Source organism: Carcharodon carcharias, chromosome 7, assembly GCF_017639515.1.
Source record: "Carcharodon carcharias isolate sCarCar2 chromosome 7, sCarCar2.pri, whole genome shotgun sequence".
In the NCBI taxonomy this organism is placed as follows: domain Eukaryota; kingdom Metazoa; phylum Chordata; class Chondrichthyes; order Lamniformes; family Lamnidae; genus Carcharodon; species Carcharodon carcharias.
The window spans coordinates 126,805,176-126,829,937 of NC_054473.1; the positions used below are offsets into that span (position 1 = coordinate 126,805,176).

Below are 24,762 nucleotides of genomic sequence, written 5' to 3' on the forward strand. Positions count from 1 at the left end.
CACAACTCAGGGATTCAAATTGGGATCTTCCTGGTTTCTAAGATTCAACTGCACACTTGATAAACCTGTTGAACCATCAGCACTTCACTGATTTCAAATTAAGTTTGAAATCTTGTGCTGAATTCTTTCCAATATTGACTACACTTCATTGGCTGTAATGCAGGAAACAAGGCAGCCAATATAGAAAAAACAAATAACCAGTACTAATTTGGGTTTGCTGTTGAGGTCAGCAGTGTCCAGCTGCTGGAACAGAAGCCAATCTCAGCACAGTAATAGACCCATCCACCCATCTGGAACCTCTGATATTGTGGCTTGCATGTAGAGTGCTCCTACACCAGATGAATTCAGTCCATGTCTCATCACTGTTAAAACACTATTTTCTGATTATGATTTTTATGGAATGCACATGGTTAACTGATAAATGGACAATGTCAAGAGCTATGGAATATTCCATAACTATCTGTTATCTCTTAAGAATCTGATGCACTTGTTGCTTCTGACTTGTCTATAATTTCTGTACTTAATGGGATGGACAACAGAAAATAACATTACGTGGGCAAGCTGTAAAAATTCCTAAGTTACTTTCAAATGTAGTTCCTGAAAAATGCCTTATAATTGTCTTATAGACATTGAATATTTTATTCTTGAGGACTTGAATTAAGTACATTGATTTAGCAGATGATCTGTTTGCAGCAGAGGTAGACTCGCCATTTGGAAAACTGGGAGATTTCCTGAGTACACCCATGAATTGTTCCACAGCTGTATTCTCCCTCAAACCCAAAAGAATTTGATCCAAGGAAACTGATGTGAAGGGAATTGTGAGAGATGAGAGCCCATCAGCTTCCTCTCCACAATGTAGCTTATAATGGTTTTGACTGAATTTGTTCAGCAATGGATGTATACTGATGGTGAACATAAATACAAACAGTGGATCCATTTTGCAGCTGTAAGTCTAAGAGCAGCACAACACTATAGCAGCAATTGTGCTTCAAATATATATATATATTTTTAATGGAACAACTTAATTTCAAAATGGTGTTGTTAATTTAACTTCTAGAAAGGAGGAGATGCCAAGAGGCAAGGATTAATTGTGCTGGATCCAAAAAGGAGTAATGCGATTAACATTGGTCTTACAGTATTGCCACCAGTACATATCATCAAAAATGCCATCCTCAACTTTGATGAATATGCAATCAACAAGGAAGGCATTGAGGTAAGGGATCCAAACTTGAAACTGTGGACTCAGGTGAATGTGCGTACGAGAATTTAGAAAAAGGACAAGAACAAGAATGGGAACATTAGGTTGCAATGGTTTCTTGCTCCATCTAGTCAATTTTAGTTTATTCCCCCACCCCTGTCTCAACATTGTCATGTATCAGTTAGTGCTTCAATTCAATTTTATATGAACGTACAAAATTGACAGGCAGGAAAGGACCCGCTGACCCATCAAGCTTTTCCCACATCATGGCGGCCAGAACATCAAGAATAAACACTTCCTCACTCCCTCAAACCGTCCCCTGCAGCTGTGCATCAATCTGGTTTCAATCCTATATCAAACTAACAAAGTTAAGCGCAAAGAAACCTGATAGATTTTAAACATTATACTGCCCCTCTAACAAAGAAGTGTTTACACCAGTTTTACTGTGTGACCCTCAGTTGTTTTTATAACTAATATCTCTCCTTGTTGCCTTGGAAATTCCAGCTCGTTCATTGTGGCAGTTCACTAAACTGGCAGCAATACATGGAAAACAAACAATGTGTTTTTAAAAAAAATACAGATAAAAGTGACTAAATATGGCCTGCTGGTGAGAAATTCAGCCAGAAATTGTTTATTTATTAAAAATTAAATCTAATTTCACTGCTGATTTAAATTTTAAAAACACATCAAAATCTGCCAAACCAAGTAATATTCCCTTGAACAAGAGATGATGGATGTAGTCCTGGTGATTCGCCAATGCTTTATGCAGAACAGGAATTCTCACTTGCAAATTTCCCCCCATATTATTTACCATTCCTCATTTGGAGGCAGGATTGATCAATTGTTTTCTTTTTCTTCCTCTCTCACTGCCTTCTGGAAATATACAGTGGAGCCTCCATGATCATGGTCCACATATCTTCCAGAATCTTTGGAGAGCAAAGTCTTACATGAGTCTTTCCCTCATAGATGTAATCTACCAACATCATTCTCTTCCTGTCGGGTGTAAGTCAAATCCTCAACCCAAGAAAGATTAAATTCAATTTATGTTGTTTGTAATGTATTTATCTTCACTCCTATGCTTGTGTATCAAACTTGTCCAGGCAACATTTGGAGACTCAATTGCCTACCAAGCTCCATTATCCTGTATGGGAAGGGAGGGCCCATCCATCATTGTAACCTGACTGAAACCAAACATTAAGTGAGGAACCTCATACCTTGTCTACCTGCAGATTTTTGTGTATTCTCACCATCAGGAGAATAGTGATCACCTCCAGGTGCCATTCTGTCCTGCTTATTTTAGTTGATGCTGCCACTTCTAATGAAGGCTGGTTGGAAGCTGAAGGTCCATGAGTCTTCTGGATAGAAGGAAGGTGATCTGTCTCCATGAGTTTAGTTTTAAATGATAATCAAATGGCATCTCTCGTGACCAACAAAAACCTGGGTTGTCATAGATCATGGAATTTATGATAGTGTGTGACATCAACAGTAAGAACATAATATCTTAGCCACTACAAGCACTCTTGTAAAGTTACATTATCATCGTGATGGTACACCAACTCACTGTGGAAAAGATATTCACTTTACCTGATGCTCCAAAAGTGTGCTATTGGGCACTCTTGGTTTCTTCTGTTATCAATTCATTCTCAAAGTATGCTGGGAATGAGATTTAATAGGAGCATAATATATCGTTGACACAATCCTGGTTTAATATAACCATTTAGGAACATGAGCAGGCCTTTCAATTCCCCAAGTCTGTTCTGCTACTCAATTAGATTATGGCTGATCTGTCTCTTAATTCCATTTACTTGTCTTGGCTGTATATCTAATCTAACATTCCTAACAAACATCTGTCAGATTCAGTTTATATAACATAATTTTCTTTACAAAAAAGCTTTGTTCATTCTGATATGCATGTTTGCATTCTTTTTCTTGAGTTCTCTGGCCAAGGGCGGGTGATTATTCACTGAACCACCGCTTAGTGCCATGATTTTGTTTACCACGGGTAGGGTAAGGAGGCAGGAATGGGGATTGAACCCTGTGTTGTTGGTATTAAGCTGATCCCTATGCTAGCCATCCAGCCAACTGAGCTGTAATACTTTTAGAGCAGAAGAGCCTGATTTTAAATTAATATATTCAAAGACAAACCCTACTATCGCCATTTAATTGAAGGATAACATTTTCAAAATAGCTTAATAGTGACTTTTTAGTCAACATGTCAAATGACTGTGCTGTTTGTAATTTTCACTTATAACCCTGCCATCACCTCGCCCTCCTATTTTCCAACAGAAAATCTTGACCATGATCCCCACAGAAGAGGAGAAGCAGAAGATTCAAGAAGCTCAGCTGGCAAATCCTGATGTGCCACTGGGAACAGCTGAGCAGTTCCTTTTAACTCTGTCCTCGATCAATGGGATTACAGCCAGGCTGCAACTCTGGGCTTTCAAACTAGATTACGAGTTCATGGAGAAGGTGGGAATTGTCATAGAATTTTTGTGGTAGAGAGCTAAGGAATGTTACAGCTTTTAAAAGAAATATAACCTCCAATACATAACGACTGGATTTGCTACAAAGAGTACTGCATTTTGTGCAATGTGTAGGATTGAAATCTATTTCATTGGGGAAGATTATAAATCAATATACATTATATAATAAATATATATAATTCTATATAAATAAATATATATAATATATGTATACACTGTTAGTAGCGTGAAGAATATAAGTTCAACTTCTTCACATTAAAAGCTGTGAAGAATCCAATTCTTGGTACATTCCAGATGGCAGATAATGGGCAACTTGTGTAATCCTAGATGCTTAAATGGGTATATTGTAACCTTTATTTGCTGTTTAAGAGGAATATTGAAATATTTGAATTGACATGCATATGCTAGTTAGCAATGCTCAGAGTCCACACTCTACATTATAGAACATGTTGATCTTTGATCTGCCAGTTGGATCTGCAGCTTTAAAGTTCATGGCTGACAGGCTTATGCTTTTAGTTGGGGACTATAATTCAACAAGATTATGAATCAATCCATTTGCTAACTCTTTTAAATGTTTCAGATTGCTTACTTAATACTTTGACTGAGTCTGTTCAAAATTGACTCTCAAGAGAAGGTTTGCACATAAACTTTTGAAATCAAAGTTTTAACTTTTTGTTGTAGGAAATTGCAGAACCGCTGTTTGACTTGAAGCATGGAATGGAGCAGCTTGCAAAGAATAAAACTTTTAAATCCCTTTTGGCAACTCTACTTGCAATTGGAAATTTTCTGAACAATTCTAGCGTAAGAAGCCATTCTTGTTTCATGGTGATGGAATTGCAAATTGAAACCCTCAAGCTCCCTGATTGAAGTTTACATTTTAGAACTTGCTTTCCCCTAGGCCAAAGGATTTGAACTGAGTTATCTGGAGAAAGTGTCTGAGGTGAAAGATACAATTCAGAGGCAGTCTTTGCTATACCATACGTGTAACCTTGTGGTGGAGAACTTCCCAGATACAACAGATGTTTATTCAGAAATTGCAGCGATCACCAGATCTGCTAAAGTAAGTACCAGGAAAGTGTACATCATATTGGTGCAGGACGACGATGCTGAGAAATTCACTATTTTCTACTTCATGCAGCCAACAGCATCAAGCATCCCAAGAATGTGATTCATACAGGTTAGGTACATAGTGAGGTTGCTGCTACACTGCTCCATCAATAGCTTAATCCCATATCAGAGGCACATCCACCACTGGACTAACATGGTAGCTGGTTTACAGTCCCATTCCTCCTTGGGGTCATGGCCTCTTGTGCTTCGCCACATCCTTCACCCTGTCATTGGTGACTGTGTCCTTCAGCCAACTCAGCCATAAGCTTGGAATTCCCTGCCCAATCCTTGCACATGTCTCCTCTAAGCCACCAGTTGTTTGTCGAAGCAGGTGGCCACCTAATGTCTCCTCCTTTGTCCTGATGTCCATTATTGTCTGATTACGTTCCAATGAAGCGCCTTGGGACATTTTGCTATGTTGAAGTGCCATGTAAATGCAAGTGTTGTTGTTGTCATTGCACTGCAGCTGGTGCAGATCCCTGTGCTTTAGTTTTCAGTACATATTGGTACATACTGCAGTTGGACTTGCAGGCACCTGGCATGTTCCCTACCATCCCTACACACCTGACAAGGCAATAATGAAGAGTTGAAGCAGAACTTGGTCAAATTCAAACCATGAAAAGCAAAACCATGAAAGCAGCGAAATCACCCTTCTGCCTCAAAATGTGCAAGCAGAAGTTATAATGCAGTTTTATGGAAGTGGATGATTGCTGTAAAATATTTTGTAAAGGAAATTTGAATTTTAGCAGATCAGCAACACTAATGCAAAAAAGGATCTGTTTTGTTACTGTACAAAAACAGCAAAGAATACAATCCTATTAGAAAATAGAGTTTATTTTTCCATGTTATTCTTAAAAATGGAATTACTCATAAATTAGACTCTTGTATATTTTGGGCCTTTACAAGTGCAGAGAGCAACTTGAACAGATTTACAAAGCTTTCTCCACATACACTGACAATTTAATCAATCTAATGGAAAACCCTTCTGACCAATGGGCCACATTTGATGGTAGCTGCTACAATTCACTACGTGTGCTGCCTATTTATGTTTCCTTTCTGCTTGTAGCTGCATATGCATCATTTGTTCCTAGGATGCTCTCATCACATGTCCGTGTTTGCAGGTTGACTTTGATCAACTGGCAGAAAGCCTTGCTCAGCTGGAGCGAAAATGCAAAGCTTCGTGGGATCATCTGAAGGTCATAGCTAAGCATGAAACAAAACCCGTTCTAAAAAATAAAATGACAGAATTTCTGAAGGACAGCACAGAAAGGATCATAATCCTTAAAGTGGTACATCGTAGAATTATAAACAGGTCAGACTTCATTCTCAAGGTTCTGTATGCTTGCTAGAAGTTTTAAGATTAAGAAAAGTATATCAGTGAGACTCCTGTTGGAAATGAAAACGCATTCTATAAATACAATCAGGAGCCCTTGAATGAACTGGCATCTAAGTGTTTATTCACACATTGTTTCTGTTTTGGTCAATCAGATCATGGTTTATTTCATCTTTATTATCCCACCTTTGCTCTATCCTTTATCCTTACCTAATAAAACAAAATCTGTTGGGCTCGGTCTTGAAAATTGACCCAGGACCCAGAGCTTTCTGGGTGGATAATTCCAGATTTTTACTATTTGTTGTGTGGAAAAAGTACATGATTTTAGTCTGAGTCAACTGTGTCTCCATCTCTCTCTCGCTCTCTTTTCCCATTCACTCACACTTTCACTCTCTTTCTCTCTCCTTTTTAATCTCTCACTCATTATCTCTCTCTCACTCACTCCCTCTTTATCTTTCTACCTGTCTCTCATACACACTCTCTATCTCTCTCTCTCACACTCTCACTCTTTCAGGCTCCCAGGAAAAGATGAGCCTGGCCTGCTCATGGTCTCATCACTTTTGATTGGCTAAGAGGTTTCATTGCCTCCCAATCATATGTTTGGCTCTATGGTGCCTCTTAGTGGCCAGTTCCAGAGATTATTTGTGGTTATTTTGTGCCCATCCTGTCAGCTGAAAGGTAAACCTGATGGCTGAAAAAGAAGCAAAAATTGCAGGAACGAGGAATTTTCTGAGGAAACAATTCCTCCATGAAAAATAGAAAGTTTTAAACTTTTGGTGGGGGATGAGATGGGGTGATTTCAACACCATTTGTTTCAATATATAGCTGGCTAAAATCCAGATCATCTCATGGGATGAAAAACCCTTACAGTTTGTAAGGTTTCCTGGGTACATGAAGCCTGAACAGGCTCACCCCTGTTGCCAGACTGCTTGATCCTCAGGGCACTAATTCAGGTATAATTGGCACTAAATTCACAACCTTTCCCAAAGTCCCCATAGATGGCTGGTGTGGGTAATGGGGAAGTATCAGATTGTCCTGAGGTTGGGCCACTGTATTGAGAGCAAGTGTCTATACTTGGAAAAATATGAAGATGAAAGTTAGTGGAGGTTGCATAATTACACCATAAGATAAAAGCAACTTCAACAAAAAAAATAGGTAATCCAGAGATCACAGAATTGTTTGGATTTGTCGACAATCTAAGGGTTAAACTCAACAAGGGCCAGTGGTTTACAAAAAGCAACTCGTGTAATAGCCAGCTCTCTTATAGGTCCTCGCGGAGCCATCGTCAGTTAGAAATTTATTTTACAAAAGGCCCCTGCCCCTGACACACATCCCCTAGCTAATTAGCAGCACTGTCAAACCAGTCTAAAAACAACAGAAGCACAGCACGGAATGTAATTGTGCATTCTTGTGCTTTGGTGCACTCTTGTGGAGGAATCTGACATGTGAACGTTGCTACATTTATCCTTAATTACTGAAAGCAAAAAACACCTTGCCTGTAGCCCCAAAGCCCCATTTCACAGCATGTATGCCATCATTACAATGATTAAGAGGAAAAATGATAGAAATAATTTCGTAATATCAGCTGTAGACAGAAATTCCTAATACATCTCTTACAGGTTCCATTCTTTTCTGTTGTACCTGGGTCACCCTTCTAATGCTGCCCGAGAGCTGAAGATTACCAGGTTCTGTAAAATAATTAGCGAGTTTGCACTAGAATATCGGACCACCAGAGAACGGGTACTGCAGCAGAAACAGAAGCGGGCCGCGTATCGAGAGCGGAACAAGACGAGGGGCAAAATGATCACAGAGGTATGTTTATTTAACAGGATTAACTTTTTATCTCCAGTATAACATATGCAAACAAATTCGGTTTTATTAAAACTCAGCATTGTTGCCTACAATGCACTTTAGTAAGATGAGGTTTTTCATCCATTGAATAAAATGCTCACAGTTATTCTTGGGTCTTAGTTTGCCATTAGGATGAGATAACTGGATTCAGTAGTGTTAATGCTGGAAGCGGGTATGTGGAGTTAAGACCAATTCAATCTCTATGTTGGAACAGATAGAGGTTGATGCCTGGTTGATAATGGACTTTGGCCCTCATTTACGTCAGACTGGTGAGTCTATCCTGATCAACATCCTGGGAGTCAGATCATTAACCAGAAACTCCAATGGAGCAGTCATATAATTGCAGGCTAGAGGTTGGGTATTCTATGGTGAATGGCTCACCTCATAAGTCCCAAAGCTTCTTCACCACCTACAAGGCACAAATCAAGCGTATGATGAAATATTCTCCACCTCCCTAGGTGGGTGCAGCTCCAACAACACTTAAATAGCCCAACACCATACAGGATAAAGCAGCCAGTTTAATCAGCACCTTAAATAGCCACAGCTCCTGCCACCACCACACCACTATGTTGCTGCTGCAAATGTGTACTGTCTACACGATGCATTGCAGCAACTTGTCAAGGCTTCTCCAACATCATGTCCCAAATCTGTGAGCTCCACAACCTAGAAGGGCAAAGGCAGAAGGTGCAAGGTAACACCACCACTTCCAAACTTCCAATTTCCCCCCCCACCTCACCCTGCCCCCCAAGTCAGTTCATTGCAGCACGATCAAAATCGTGGAGCTCCCTTCTTAATGGCACTGTGGGTTTACCAACGCCACATGAACTGTGGCAGTTCAGGAAAACAGCTCACCACCAAGTTCTCAAAGGTAACTAAAGATGGACAATAAATGCTTCTTTGACAGTGATGCCTACCTCCTGAGAATGAATTTGGGGGAGAAAAGAGCATTTTTGAGCCTTTAGGGCCTGGGAGCCATTCTAGGTCAATAAGAAGAGAGGCTGGTGGTTATGGTATGGAATAGAAAATAGGTAGTAGAATTTTGTGGCATCGATATTTATGAAGATGGAGGAAGAGAAGCCATCCAGAAGAGCATTGGAATAATTGAATCACGAGGTGACAAAGACATCAGTGAACGTTTCTCAAATGTACGGACTGGGGTAGAATAGAAAAGGGCAATGTTCCAGAGGTAGATGATGAGGTTGGAAGTTCAGTTAGAGGGTTGAATAAGACGGCATTGTGGCAAACAGTCTGGATCAACCTGAGACTATTTTATTTTAGTCTTTCACGAGATGTGAGCTTCATTGTCTAGGTTAGCATTTGTTACCCATCCCTAATTGACCTTGAGAAGGTGGTGGTGTGCAGCCCTTCTTGAATCTCTGCAGTCATCATGATGTAGGTACACCCGCAGTGCTGTTGGGAGGGAGTTCCAGGAATTTGACCTACCAACAGTGAAGGAATGGCCATTTAGTTCCAGATCAGGGTGGTGTGTGGCTTGGAGGGAACTTGCAGGCGATGATGTTCCCATGTGTCTGCTGCCCTTGTCCTTCCAGATGGTAGATATTGCTGGTTCAGAAGGTGCTGTTGAAAGAGTCTTGTTGAGTTGCTGCAGCGCATCTTTGTAGATGGTACACACTGCTGCCACTGTGCATCAGTGGTGGAGGGAGTGAATGTTGGAAGTGGTGGACTGGGTGCCAATCAAGCAAGCTGCTTTATCCTGGATGTTGCTGAGTTTCCTGAGTATTGCTAGAGCCACACTCATCCAGGCATGTGGGGAGTATTCCATCAGACTCCTGACTTGTGCCTTGTAGGTGGTGGACAGGCTTTGGGAGTCAGGTGGTGAGTTACTCACCGCAGGATTCTTAGCCTCTGACCTGCCCCTGTAGCCACAGTATTTATACAGCTGGTCCTGTTTAGTTTCTGGTCAATGGTAACCCCCCCAGGATGTTGACAGTACAGGATTCATCCATGGTAATGACATTGAATGTCAAGGTGAGATAGCTAGATTCTCTTTTGTTAGAGGCCTGGCACTTATCTGGTGCAAATGTTACACGCCACTCTTCAACCCACGCCTGAATGTTGTCCAGTCTTGCTGCATATGAATACAGACTACTTCATTATCTGAGGTGTCATGAATGGAACTGACCACGGTGCAATCCGCAGCGAACATCCCCACTCCTGAATTTATGATGGACGGAAGGTCATTTTGTTAAGATGTGGCTGATGATGTGTGCCAGGCAGACCAAATCCACAAGGGAAACTGGGCCACTAGTTTTGCAGTTTGTATTTATTACGAGAAGGCTTACGTACTGATTTCAGAAGAATTGTGTCCACTAACATTTTGAGATCTTAAAATTTAATTAAAACATTTATTAACAAAAGAAAAAAAACAATGAACACACACAAGATTACAGTTACATGGTTATTTAGTCTTAACACTTCCCAAAATTCTTAATTAAACAGGCTCCCAACTACACATCCCCTTTAAGGCAACAGTCCAAAAATAGATTTGAAATTATAAAATCAATCCAGCAAGATTACCACAGCACCCACTCAACAATGGAATTCCAAAGGCTTTTTCCAACTTTAGTTACTGGACATAGCAGACTTCTGCAAAAGTGGCTAGAGGCTTTTCCCCAAGCACTGCTTCACATGGTGTACCTTTTGATCTCACATGGCCACCCCACACCATCCCACATAACCTTCCATCCTTCTTTAAATACATTTCTTCCTCTTTAATCTGTAAATTCCATTGTTTTACAGGTCTTTGGAAATTTACTTTCCCATAATATAAAATGTCAATATGGCCAGTACTTTTGGGAAAAATCAACATCATAACCTTGCCCTATTCATCTTGCCATCCAACAACTCTACCTACCCCTTATCTAAAAATGCAAATTTCATTCACACCTTTTCTGTGGAACCCTCTCCATTTCAAAAGTCTGCTTTATACCTAACTCTTTTGATAATTTCAATCTTGCAGCCTACCTCTAATTCAATTAAATCAGTCACATAGATATAACCATTCACACTCGCACCCATAAGTCTACAATATTATGAAAAATATTATAGTTTCATAATAATGAAGCAGCTGAAGATGGTTAGGCCTAGGGCACAATCCTGAGGAACTCCTGCAGTGGTGTCCTGGGACTGAGATGATTGTCCTTTGATAAGCTTAGCTATCTTTGTGCAGTGGAGAGTTTTCCCCCCGATTCCCACTGAGTTTTAGGTTATCTATGGAGAAGGACAAGGAGCAATCTAAAATAAAACTGCTTTGTTGGAGGTGGATCAATTTCAGTGGGTTGAATATGGACCTTTCCTGGATAAATTTGAACTGAAGATTGGCAGGCAAAGCTATACCAAAACAATGGGCTGCCTTTAAAGAGGAGCTGTTATGGATATTGTCGAGATACATTCCCACAAGGAGGAAAGATAGGACAAACAAAGCCAGACTCTTAGGATGACTAAAGAACAAACACTAAATTGAAGCAGAAAAAATGTGCACATGATAGGTGTCAGATTGGTAATGTAAGTGAGAATGAGGCTGAATATAGGAATTTCAGAGAAGAAATGAAAAAGAAAATATGGGAGAAGCAAAGAGAGAATACGAGAAGAGACCAGCAGCTAACATAAAAAGGAATTCAAAAGTCTTCTATATGCATATATATAGTAAATAGGAGGAGCTGGGCCAGTTAGGGACCAAGAAAAGGATATTTACGCATGGAGGCAGAAAGCAAGGCTGTGATATTAAATGAGTACTATGCATCTGTCTTTACTAAGGAAGAAGTTACTGTGGAAGTCATTGTGAAAGAGGAGGTAATTGAGATGATGCCTGGGCTAAAAATTGATAAACAAGCTGTTTAAAATTGATAAGTTGCTAGGACCAGATGAAATGCATGCAAGGATGCAGAGAGAAGTAAAGGTGGAAATTGCAAAGGTGCTGGCCATAATCTTCCAATCCACCTTAGATACAGGGGTGGTGACGGAAGACTGAACAATTGCAAAGGATACACCCTTGTTCAAAAAAGGGTGCAAGGGTAAACCCAGCAACTCAGTGGTGGGAAAGGATTTAGAAACAATAATCCAAGACAAAATTAATGCTCACTTGGATAAGTGTGGATTAATTAAGAGAGCCAGCATGGATTTGTTAAAGGCAAACTGTGTTTAAATAACTTAGTTGAGGGCTTGATGAGATAACAGAGGGTTGATGAGGGTAATGCAGTTGATGCAGTGTACGTAGATTTTCAAAAGTTGTTTGATAAAATGTCACAAAATAGGCATGCATGCAAAGTTGAAGCCCATGAAATAAAAGGGACAGTGGCAGCATGGATACAAATGACTGAATGGCAGAAAAGAGTACTTTTACGAACATATGAAATAGGAGCAGAAGTAGGCCATTCAGCCTTTCGAGCCTTCACTACTCAATAAGATCATGGCTGATCTGTTTGTGTTTCGAATTCCACATTCCCATCCACCCCGATAACCTTTCATTTCTTTGTTTAACAAGAATCTAGCTACTAGATAGAAGATTGACTGGCTAACAGAAACCAGAGAGTATGAATTAATGGGTCAAGAATCTAACTGTCGCTTTAAAAATATTCAATGACCACGCCTCCGCCGCCTTTGGCGACAGAGAGTCACACTACCCTCAGAGAAAAAAAATTATTTATCCTAAAAGGGCAACCCCTAATTTTAAAACAGTGCCCTCTAGTTCTGGACTCATCCACAACAGAAAATGTCCTTACCACATCCATCTTGTCAATACCGTTCAGGATCTTCAATCAAGTCACCCATCACTCTTCTAAACTTCAGTGGAAACAAGCCCAGTCTGTCTAACCTTTCCTCATAAGACAACCTACTCATTCCAGGTATCAATCTAGTAAACCTCCTCCCAACTGCCTCCAATGCATCTACATCCTTTCTTAAATAATGAGACCAAACTGCGCACACTATTTGAGATGTGGCCTCACCAAATGCCCTGTATATCTGAAACATAACATCCTTACATTTATGTTCAAATCCTCTTGTAATAAAGGATGGCATTCCATTAGCCTTCTTAATTACTTGTGTACCTGCATACTAACTTTTTGTGACTCATGCACTAGAACTCCTAGATCCCTCTGCAGCTCGGAATTCTGCAGCCATTCTCCGTTTAAGTAATAATCTGCTTTCTTATTCTTCCTGCCAAAGTGAACAACTTCATTTTCCTACATTATATTCCATCTGCCAGTTTTTTGCCCACTCACTTAACCTATTTCTGTCTGAAACTTCCTATGTCTTCTTCCTAACAAACTTTCCTATCTATTGTGTGCCATCTGCAAATTTAGCTACCAAGCCTCCACTCCGCTCATCTAAGTAATTGATATAGATTGTAAAAGGTTTAGTCCCCATCATAGACCCTTGCGGGACTCCACTGGTCACATCATGCCAATCAAAAAAATACTAATTTATGCATACTCCCTGTTTTCTGTCAGCCAGCCAATCTTCTATCCATGTTAATAATTTACCCTTACACCATGAGCTTTTATTTTCCACAATAACCTTTGATGTGGCACCTTATCAAGTGCCTTTTGGAAATCCAAGTTCAGCACATCTACAGGCTCCCCTTTATCCACAGCGCATATTACTCCTTCAAAGAACTCCAATAAATTGGTTAAACCTGATTTCCCTTTTATAAAACCATGTTGACTTTGCGACTACCTTGAGTTTCTCTACCCAGCCATAACCTCCTTAAAGATCGATTCTAACACCTTCCCCACCACAAACGTCAAGCGAACTGACCTATAGTTTCCTGTTTTCTGCTTCCTTCCTTTCTTGAATAGAGGGGTTATATTTGCTACTTTCTAGCCTTATGGAACCTTTCCAGAATCTAGTGAATTTTGTAAAATTAACACCAACACATCTACCATCTCATTAGCCACATCTTTTACAACCCAGAGACTTGTCAGCCTGCAGGTCCATCAGTTTACTCAGCATTACTTCCCTAGTGATTGTAATTTCACCAAGTTCCCCTCTCCCTTCCACCTCCTGATTTACAGCTATTACTGAAATGTTTTTTGCATCCTCTATTGTGAAGACTGAAGCAAAATATTAGTTCATTTCATCTGCCGTTTCCTTATTATCTACTATTTACTGCCCAGTGTCACCCTTTAGAGAACCAAGATTCACTTAACTTACTCTTTTCCTTCTTAAATACCTGTAGAAACTCTTGCTTCTCTGCTTTTACATTTCTAGCTAGCTTCCTCTCCTTCTCTAATTTCTTTCTCCTGATTAACCCTTTAGTCATTCTCTGCCATTCTTTATATTCTGACCAATCATCTGACCTGCCACTCATCTTTGCACAGTTTTATGCTTTTTCCTTAAGTTTGATGCTTTCCTTAACTTCTTTAGTTAACCACGGATATTAGGTACCCCCTTAGAATTTTTCTTTATGGTAGGAGAATATAGTATACTTATTCTGAGTATTCTGAAATATACCCTTAAACGTCTTCCACTGCATCTCTGTTGACCTATCCCCTAGCCTAGTATTCCAGTTCACCTCAGCTAGCTCAGCTTTCATACCGACATAATTGCCCTTATTTAAGTTTAAAATACTAGTCTTAGACCCACTCTTTTTTTGAAACTGGATGTAAAATTCAACCGTTATGGTCGTTGCTACCTAGGGATGTCTTCATTCTGAGGTAATTAATTAATCCTGTCACATTACACAATACCAAGTCTAATATAACCTGCTCTCTGGTTCCAGAATGTGCTGCTCTAAGAAAACTAACTCAAAAGCATTCTATGAACTCCTCATCCAGCCTACTATTGCCAATCTGATGATCCAAGTTTATATGTAGGTTAAAATCGCCCATCATTATTGCTGCCCCTTTATCACAAGCACTCAATATTTCTTCTTGTATACTTTGTCTTACATCATGGTTATTGTTAGAGGGCCTGTAGACCACCCTCATTCATGAATTCTTTCCCCTGCTATTCCTCATCTCCGCCCAAACCAATTCTACATTCTGATCTCCAGAACCAAGATCATCTCTAACTATTGCACCAATGCCATCCTTGATCAGCAGCGTTTTACTGAGCCCCCTTTACCGAGCTTCCTATTCTTCTTAGATATCCTATACCCCTCAATATTCAGGACCCAATCATCCTGTAGCCATGTCTCTGTAATGGCTATCAGATCACATTTATAGTGTGTGCTATCAATTCATTTACTTTGTTATGAATGCTTTACGCATTCAGATACAGAGCCTTTAGTTTTGTCTTTCTGTTATCTTTGTAACATCTAGTCTTGACTATTGGTGAGCTCCTAGGTTTTATCTCTCTGTCCATTCCTGCTATTCTATGACTCTCATTTCCCATATTACTATTATGGTCTCCTGCCTTGACTCTACCCCTTGGTTTGCCACATCTACCCAAGCTTGATCCTTCACCCTTCTTTGTTTAGTTTAAAGCCCTCTCTACTTCCCTTGTTATGCGATTTGCAAGAACACATGTTCCAGCATGGTTCAGGTGTAGACCGTCCCAACGATACAGCCCCCAATTTCCCCAGTACTACTGCCAGTGCTCTGAGAGCCAGATCCTGCTTCTCCTATACCAGTCTTTGAGACATGCATTCATCTTTCTAATCTTATTTGCCCTATGCCAATTTGCACACAGTTTAGGTAATAATCCCGAGATTATTACCTTTGAGATTCTGCTTCTTAATTTGGTACTTAGTTTCTCATACTGACTATACAGAACCTCCTTGTCCTACCTATGTCATTGGTACCTACATGGACCACGACGATTGGCTCCTCCCCCTCCCATTGCAAGTTCCTCTCCAGCCCTGAGCAGATGTCCTGAATCCTGGCAACACAGTCTTCTGGACTCTTGCTCTTTGCCGTGGAGAACAGTGTCAATTCCCCTCACTATACTGTCCCTTACTACCACTACATTTCTGTTTGCTACCCCCACTTGAACAGCTTCTTGTACCATGCCCTGGCCAGCCTGCTCATCCATCTTGCAGGTTGTGAGCATCTCAAACCTGTTTGACAATTGCAAAGTCTGAGGCTTCTCCAGTACTGTCTGCTTGGTCCCATTACCTGCCCCACTCACGGTCACATCCCCCTATCCCTCACTACTGACCAAAATAGATAACTCTATTCTAACAGGTGTGACCATCTTCTGGAACAAAGTGTCCAGGTATTTCCCCCCCTCCCTTATGTTGCGCAGTGTCTGCAGTTCAGCTTCCAGATCAATAATCCTGATCCAGAATCCCTCTAGCTGCTTACACTTTCTGCAGATGGGTTTCTCATGAATCAACTTGGCATCTAAAAGCTCCCTCATTCCACAGCCACAACATAACACCTGTCCTGCCATTGTTACTTATGTTATTTAGTTAACTTAATTTAATTACTCACTCAATTAACTTAGAATCATTTCTATGTATACCACACCTCGTTCCCCCATGCACTGAATTCTCATGTGAACCTAATTCGCACTCACTCTGGCATAGTCTCCTGTCTCTTCACCCACACCTTACTGATCATACAGGCTTTTCTCTTTTATAGAAGCTCTAATGAGTCACTAGCTAGTTTAGCTCCCTGCTATAGTAACTAACACCATTTGAACCAACTGCTTTCAGTTGATTGACAATAACTGCCACTCCATGCAGCTCTCTGTATAACGAACTAACCTAACTTACTTGAAGGCTGGTACGATGTCAGGTCTTGATTCTTAATCTATAGTTAAAACCTGAAACGGACTTACCACATGAACCTAATTTGTAACTCACTCAGTCTCCGCCTCACTCCGAATAGTCACCTGTCTCCTCATGCGCCCTTTCTGATTTGGGCTGGAGGCAGGTATAGGGTGGGGTTTCCCAGAGATTGGTACGAGGACCACTGCTTTTCTTGATGTATATTAATGACCCAGACTTGGGTGTATGGAATACAGTTTCAAAACTTGCAGATGACAAAACTTGGAAGTATTGTGAACTGACATCAAATGGACATGTACAGGCTGGTCAAGTGGGTGGACATATGGCAGATGAAAATTGATATTAAGAAGTGTGAAGTGATACATTTTGATGGGAAGAATGAGGAAACTAAACATAAAATAAAGGATACAATTATAAAGCAGATGCAAGGACAGAGAGACCTAAGGATATATGTGCATAAAATTTTAAAGGTGGCAGGGCAGGTTGAGGAGGAGTTAAGCATTTTGTATCCAGGGCTTTTTAAATAGGGGCATAGGGCACAAAAGCAAGGAAGTTATGATGAACCTTTATAAACCACTGGTTCAGATTCAACTGGAATATTGTGTTCAATTCTGGGGACTGCACTTAAGGAGGAATGTGAAGGCATTAGAGAAAGTGCAGCAAAGATTTGCAAGAATGGTTCCTAGGATGAGGGACTTCAATTATATGGATAGATTGGAGAAGTTGGGACTGTCTCCTTGGAAAGGAGAATGTTGAGAGGAGCTTTGATAGAGACATTCAAAATCACAAGGGATCTAGACAGAGTAGATGGGGAGGAATTGCTCCCATTGGTGGCGGAAGGGTCAAGAACCAGAAAACACCAATTTAAGGTGATTGTCAAAAGAGCCAAAGGGGGCTAGGGAGAAAAGGTGGGGGTGTGGGACTAGCTGAGTTGCTCTTGCAGAGACCTAACATGGACAGAACAAGCCAAATGGTCACCTCTTGTGCTGTAATCAACCTATGATTTCATACTCAGTTGGTCTGGCAGAAGCTATAAACAGAGAAACAGAGGTAGCATTTCAGGTCAATGATGAAATGTCATTGACCTGAAATATTAACTGCAATTCTCTCTCCACAGATATTCTCTCCACAGATGCTTCCTGAGTATTTGCAGTTTTTTCTGTTTTTATTTGCCATGAGGCAATGACAGAGCTGCCATTTGCAGAATTGGTGTCCAGTTGGAATAAAATCTGTATTCCATACATGTGAGAGATCAGTTCATTCACTTGGCTTCATTGTTATTTGCTATATGGTTATTTGGAAATGGAAACTTTTCAGTAGCTGTTTAAGATCGACAGTGCCCCTTATCCCAAGAATCTGATTTCCTTACATTATGTGATAATAAAAATCCATGAAGGGACAGTGTGGGTTATTGTTTAAAAGCTCCTAAGTAACTCCTGCGTTATTTCTGTCTTCAGAGCATTGTAGAAATTCTTCTAGCCCTGGATGTTTCAAGGCTAATCCTTGATACAGTAAACCTAAACGTGCTGGAAGAATCTCTGCAAGGTATTGCACTCAGGACGAAGGCACAAGCCTAAGTGATCAGATGTATGTAATATAGATGCACAAAATCCGGGATTTGAAATGTAAAATTGATGCAAATCATTTTAGAACAGGATGAGTGATATTTTCAAAGGAAGTTTTTTTATATGGATATAATTTGGCTTGTATTGTAGCCCAGCTAGGCTCAGAATAAAGAGATACCACAATATTTATTGTTATCTACTATGTTTCAAATGGAAAAGTTTAGCATTGACTTTACCACTTGAGGAATCTTTTCCATTTTGGAGAAGTCAGTTCAGCTATCAGTAACTGGAATTAATTGAATCACTATGGTGGACATGCTTGACGAGTTCTCGGAAAGTTTGTAATCTAACAGCATTTGAAAGGAATGAATGTGCAATGCGGGAGGCTGACCTGTAGTGTTCTGTTTCTAAGGGCATTGGCCTCCTGGTCTGCATGAAGTCATCTTTGAAAGCCCCCAAGTACCACTGACATTCTGGATGTGCACAGTGGAGGTCTGCATAGTAGCTTGGCATTGTAGATCAAAGCCAGCTTCTAAGTGGTGAATTATAGGCTTGTATTTCCTCTCTTGAGGGCTTGAATTTATATTCGAGAGGCCAGGGTTACCTTATCAGATTATGATGTCTTGGTAACTGAAAATTCAATGAAAGGCAAATTAATGCCATAGGAACATGTGATAATTACAAATTCTGTGATTCGAGCATAGCCTGCAATGTCATGACTGGAGTCCAAGCTTTTCTTTCTCCCAAGACACCATCAAAACTGAACCTCTGAACTCTCTGGGTGCCAATTTCAGTTTAGGTATAGGACTGCTGTGGAAAGTCTGAACTATTCCTTGGAATAGCACCAAGGAGAAGTCGAGGGAACTGAGATGAAACAACTGGAAACCTAAGCAACATGAACAAGTTCCACCCATTATTTTGTAATATAAACATAAAAGATCAGAGCAAATTAGTTTCAGATAAGTGTCCATGCTCAGTGCCAAGTCTTCCACAGAAATTAAGGTTAATTTTGTGACTTAAACAGAGTATAAGGAAGTCACATAAATTGCATTGCAATTACCTCCCAGTTGAATGCATTAGCGGTATCGGTATGGCCATCTAATTAAAACAGTGGATGTGCAAATATTCATTTATTATGCTTACTTTTGAAACCTGCCTCAGCTAACAAATTTTCAGTGAAATCGTTTTTTGTTTTCTAAAACCAATTTGAGTTGACACAGCTGCCAATATCAAGGACTGAAAAACTCTATTTATGTTTAATTTCAGCAAGTGACAGCAATACTATGGCAACCACTGCTACATCATTCAGAAGTTATGTAAGTAGTAGTAACTGCCGAAAGCTGTTCCTGTATGCTCTGGAAAGTAGTGGAAGCAGTTACATATATTATGAGCTGGAAAAAGGTCATGACTCCTAAGTCATGACCTCTGACTAGCTTCAAGATAGTCCTTTGACCTTAAATGGTACCATCACATATATCTCCTTTACTGACAAACTCTAACAAACTGGAATTTCCTTTTTCTTGCAAATTTCTTTTCCCATGTCACAATTTAGGATTTTTTTCTGTAAATTCCACATTCTAGTACATGATTATTCCTCAATTTTCAGGGAAACTGTTCCAAATTCTCTCCCACCTTCTGGATTGGGGAACGAGAAGGCTAGTCATTAGATAACTCTGAATCTGTCTCTCTTCCATTGCAGTGTTTCTAAGCTTCTCTATTTAATAGTATTGTTTATTAGTTCTCTGAGCTTTCTTCACTTGTTTCTCCAAAGCTTCACATATGCTATCATCCAACCGTTTCCTTTATCCTCAGTTGCAATCAAGAATAGTCCAGTATTCTTTTTCGGAACCTATAAATTTTCATCTCCTTACCTCCCTCAATCTTCCCTACCTCTATAATCAACAGGCTTTTAAAAGCCAAGTTTGACATTGCCTGGTCACTACCTTTTGATTTATCTGATTTTCTCCTTAATCTTGCTGGTGTGATATACAGCCAGTCCAAGTATTCCAAACCAAACAGCGACAGTAACACATTCATCTTAAATGAGTTACCATTGACATTAGCAATCAACTAACCCTGGTTTTGGAAAAGTGGAGAGGTTTTTCAAAGAGACGTGGTAAGATGTTAACAACTAGCAAGATAAATAAAGCAAAGTTATTACGTTTATTTTTCCCAAAAGTCCTGGCCATAATGATAACATGAAAGATTTTTATATTCTGGGGAAAGTAACTTCTAAAGACACGTGGAAACAATGGGGTTTACACATTTAGGTTTCTCAATTTGCAAGATCTTTCCATCTCCCAGTCCACAAAGTAACTTTTAAACTTAGAAAGCTATTTTGACTTATTGGAAAAAGATTTGTTGCACTAAAACTGGAGGCATGGTTTCTACCTGTGTAACGAACTATCATATTTGTCTTGATATTACTGTGGGATACTTTAAAGCAGGCTTATTTTTGCATGTGTGTAGGTTTCTGTGGGTGTGAATAACTTAAGTAAACTACAGACTGTTAGACTGCAAGGTATGAATCATCAAAGGGATTAAGTATAAAAAACAGGTAGCTGAAGTGCTACTGAACAAGCTAAGTAAAATGGAATTTGTATTTTCAGAAAAGTGGAGAGGTATTTCAAAGTGACATGTAAGATGTTAACAATTGACAAGATAAATAAAGCAAAGTTATTATGTTTATTTTTTCCAAAAGTCTTGGCCATAATGATAACATGAAAGATTTTTATATTCTGGGGAAAGTAATTTCTAAAGACACGTGGAAACAATGGGGTTTACAGATCAAAAAGGGAGAAATATATTTAAAGAAGGATGAAAGGCTGTATGACATGTGGCCATGAGAGATTTGGAAAGGTGACTATGTGAAAGAAACTTGGGAAAAAGCCTCTAGCCACTCTGTAAAAAAAAAAGTTGTGTTAAAAGCCTTTGGTAGTCCATTGTCCAGTGGTTACTTGTGTTAAAACTGCTGGATGACTTTATAAATTTGGAATCTATTTGGACTGTTGCTTTAAAGGGGTTGTGTAGTTAGGAGTCTGGCTAAATAGGGGTTTTTGGAACTGTTTTTTATATATATATATATATATATATATATATATGTACCTGTAATCTTGTGTGTGTTTAAGTTTGTTGTTCTTCTGTTAATAAGTATTTTAATTTAATCTTTAAAAATCTCTAAAGGTGGCAGTGGACTCATTACTTCTGACTTCAGTGCACAAGCCTTCTCATAATAAATACAAATTGCAAAATCGTTGTGATAGTGTGGCCAAGTTTCCCTTGTGGATTTGTTCAGCCTGGCAAATACCACCTGCCATATCATAACAAAATTGAGGGCTCTTTGTGGGATTTTTAAAATTCCTTGATTGGCTTGGCGTTGGTACATCTCAAGTCTACAAGTACAAGAAGAACATTGAACTCAGGAAATGGTGTTGAGGGATTTTAAAGTGGTTAGACTGCAAAAATGGCTTTAACAATTGCTAAGACTTTTCTGGGAGTGGAAAATGTAACCCTGATCGGTTTGCAAAAAGGAACCAAGGCTCAGGTAACAGAATTGGCAGATAAGTTGCAGTTAGGATTAACCACAGAGGCAAAGAAAACAGACATAATTGAAGTTATAGCGCAGCATTTGAAATTGGAAGGCATACCTGAAACTAGTGAATCACAGTTAGAGGTAGTGAGACTTCAGTTGCAAATGAAAAAAAAACTTGAACTGGAGGCAAAGGAGAGTGAAAATGAAAAAGAGCATTTCAAAGAGAAATGGAAATGAGAAAACTTGACCTTCAGAGAGAAGAATTAGCAATGGAGGAAAGAGAAAGAGAATATCAACTTAAAAGGCTCGAAGTTAAAAAAGAGACTTCAGATGCTGAGGAAGCTTCTGATGTGGAAACAACTGCTCTCAACCTAAAACCCAGCGGGGAGATGTTTAAGTTTATGCAGTCTCTTCTGAAGTTTGAGGAAAGGGATATAGAAGCATTCTTTATTTCGCTTGAGAAGTTAACTAAGCAAATGAAATGGCCACAAGAATTCTGGACATTACTTTTATAGTCTAGGTTGGTAGGTAGAGCTCATGAGATGTATGCATCACTGTCAGAAGAAGATTAATGGATTATGAGGCAGTAGAAAAGGCTGTTTTGGGTGTATTTGAGTTGGTTCCTGAGGTAATCAGGGAGAAATTTCAGAATGTAAGGAAACAGCCCGGACAGACTTTTGACTGGTGGATATGGGCATTAAATGGAGAGATGACATTTGCAGCTCTTGGAGAATTTAAAGATTCCATTCCTTTGTTAATTAGAACTCATGTGGAAGAACAGAGGGTTAACATGGCTAGGCAAGCAGCAGAGATAGCTGATGATTATGAGCTAGACCATAGACCAAAACCATTTTTTCCTTAACCCGTTTAAATCAGAGAAGGATAGAAAATGGGAAGGTGACAGGAAGGCAGGTAGTCAGGAAAGAGAAGGAGCAGTCGGGAAATTTTCAGGAAGCTTCTCAGACCACAAAGGAAGGCGCTTAGCGTAGAAGTGACACTCGAAGACTTAAATGTTTTCACTGTAATAAGTTGGGGCACACAAAGTCAAGTGTTGGAGGTTACAGGGAAAACCTATTGCAGTAATTGGAACACAGAAACATTCTGGAAGTAGGAGTACTGTAAGTTCTGAGATCCAGGGGCAAGAAAAACCACTGGTTTGTGTACAGGTGAAGTAGGAAGAATCAGTGGTAGGTAAAGAAGTAGGAATGTGTTCACAATTTACCCAAGGAAGTTCTGAAGGGCAGGTTACAGAAATGTTTAAAGATTTTTTATGTGAAGGGAAAGTCTTCCCTTGTATACAGGGTGGAGTGGGCAAATATATTAAAATTTTAAAGGACACAGGGGCTAGTCAGTCATTAATGTTATGGGATAGTGTTATTTGTTGTCCAGAGGGGGTATTTCAGGAAAGAGTTGTAATAAGTGGAATTCATGGAGATGCTAAACCTATTCTATTGTGGAAGGTAAATTTAAGAGTAAATTGAAAACAAGTGAGGTGATTGTTGGAGTAGTAGAAAAATTGCCCATTGCAGTGGTTCAATTTATCATAGGTAATTATATAGCTGGGTCACAGATGTTAGTGATGTCTATTGTAGTCGAGCAGCCTGTGGAAATGCATTCAACAAAGAGGTTGCAGAAGGAACATCCTGGATTGTTTCCAAATTGTATAATAATATCTCAAACTCACAGGTTGAAACAGGAAGAGGAGAAATCTAAAAGTCAGGGGAAGGATGCTGACCTCCAATTAGCTGGATCTGTCTTTGAAAAGATTGTGCAGGAAGAGAAGGTCGAAGAGAATGAAGCTGAAGTGTTTAGCTCAGTGAAATTGGTAGAGTTACAGCAGAAGGATCCAGGAATAAAGAAGTTATATCAGATAGCTTATTCGGAAACAGAGGCAGAATGTATTCCAGAATGTTATTACCTTAAAGGTAATGTGTTAATGAGAAAATGGAGGCTGCCTCATATTCCAGCAGATGAGAAGTGGGCGGTAGTATATCAAATAATTATACCATTTGGATGCAGAAATGAAATATTGCAACTAGCTGATAAAATTCCAATAGCTGGACATTTAGGAATTAGGAAAACTCAGGCGAAAATACAAAATATTTTTATTGGCCTGGAGTGCATAAAGATGTAGTCAAACTCTGTAGATCATGTCACACATGTCAGGTGAAAGGAAAACCTCAAGCAGTGATTAACCCTGCACCTTTAATTCCGATTCATGCATTTGAGGAACCTTTTACCAGGCTCTTGATCGATTGTGTAGGGTCCTCCCTAAGACCAAAAGTGGAAATCAATAATGGATGTGTTTACAAGATTTCTGGAAGTGATACCATTAAGAAATATTACAGCAAAGCGAATTGTAGAGGAGTTGACCAAATTTTTTTTACAAGGAATGGGTTACCAAAGAAATACAATCTGATCAGCGTTCAAATTTCATGCCACAGTTGTTTAAGGAAGTAATGAACAGCCTGGGGATAAAACAGCTTACTGTCCTGAATTACAAGGTGCTTTAGAGAGATGGCATCAAACTTTAAAAACCATGATGAGGGCTTACAGTCAAGACTATCCACAGGACTGGGATCAGGGGATTCCATTTTTATTACTTGCTATTAGAGATGCCCCGAACAAATTGACAGGATTTAGTCCTTTTAAATTAGTCTATGGTCATGAAGTATTAGGATCACTTAAATTGATTCAGGAGAAACTAGTGGGTCAGAGTTCAGAAACTACTCTTCTGGATTATGTGACAAAATTCAGAGAAAGATTGCACAGAACATGTGAGTTAGCTAAGGAACATTTAAAGATACCACAGCAGGGGATGAAGACAAATACAGAAGAGGGCAAAAGCTCGTAGTTTCATTGCTGGGGAAAAGGTGTTAGTTTTGTTGCCAGTGTCAGGGGAACCATTAAAGACAAGGTTTAGTGGGTCTTACTGGATTGAAAAGAGACTGAGTGAAGTAAATTATTTAATAAATACTCCAAATAGAAGCAGTGTGTG

The 24,762-nt window shown here is 39.6% G+C and overlaps 1 protein-coding gene across 2 annotated transcripts in view; it reads left to right on the top strand.

Moving 5' to 3' along the window:
- Positions 1 to 24,762, top strand: part of fhod1 (formin homology 2 domain containing 1) — a 332,893-nt gene that overhangs the window by 289,155 nt on the left and 18,976 nt on the right. For both annotated transcript variants that reach the window (XM_041192317.1, XM_041192318.1), the window contains 6 exons: positions 1,058 to 1,213; positions 3,485 to 3,667; positions 4,363 to 4,482; positions 4,580 to 4,741; positions 5,910 to 6,100; positions 7,741 to 7,933. In XM_041192317.1, coding sequence (XP_041048251.1) covers positions 1,058 to 1,213; positions 3,485 to 3,667; positions 4,363 to 4,482; positions 4,580 to 4,741; positions 5,910 to 6,100; positions 7,741 to 7,933 — 1,005 coding nt within the window. The remainder of the gene's footprint in view (positions 1 to 1,057; positions 1,214 to 3,484; positions 3,668 to 4,362; positions 4,483 to 4,579; positions 4,742 to 5,909; positions 6,101 to 7,740; positions 7,934 to 24,762) is intronic.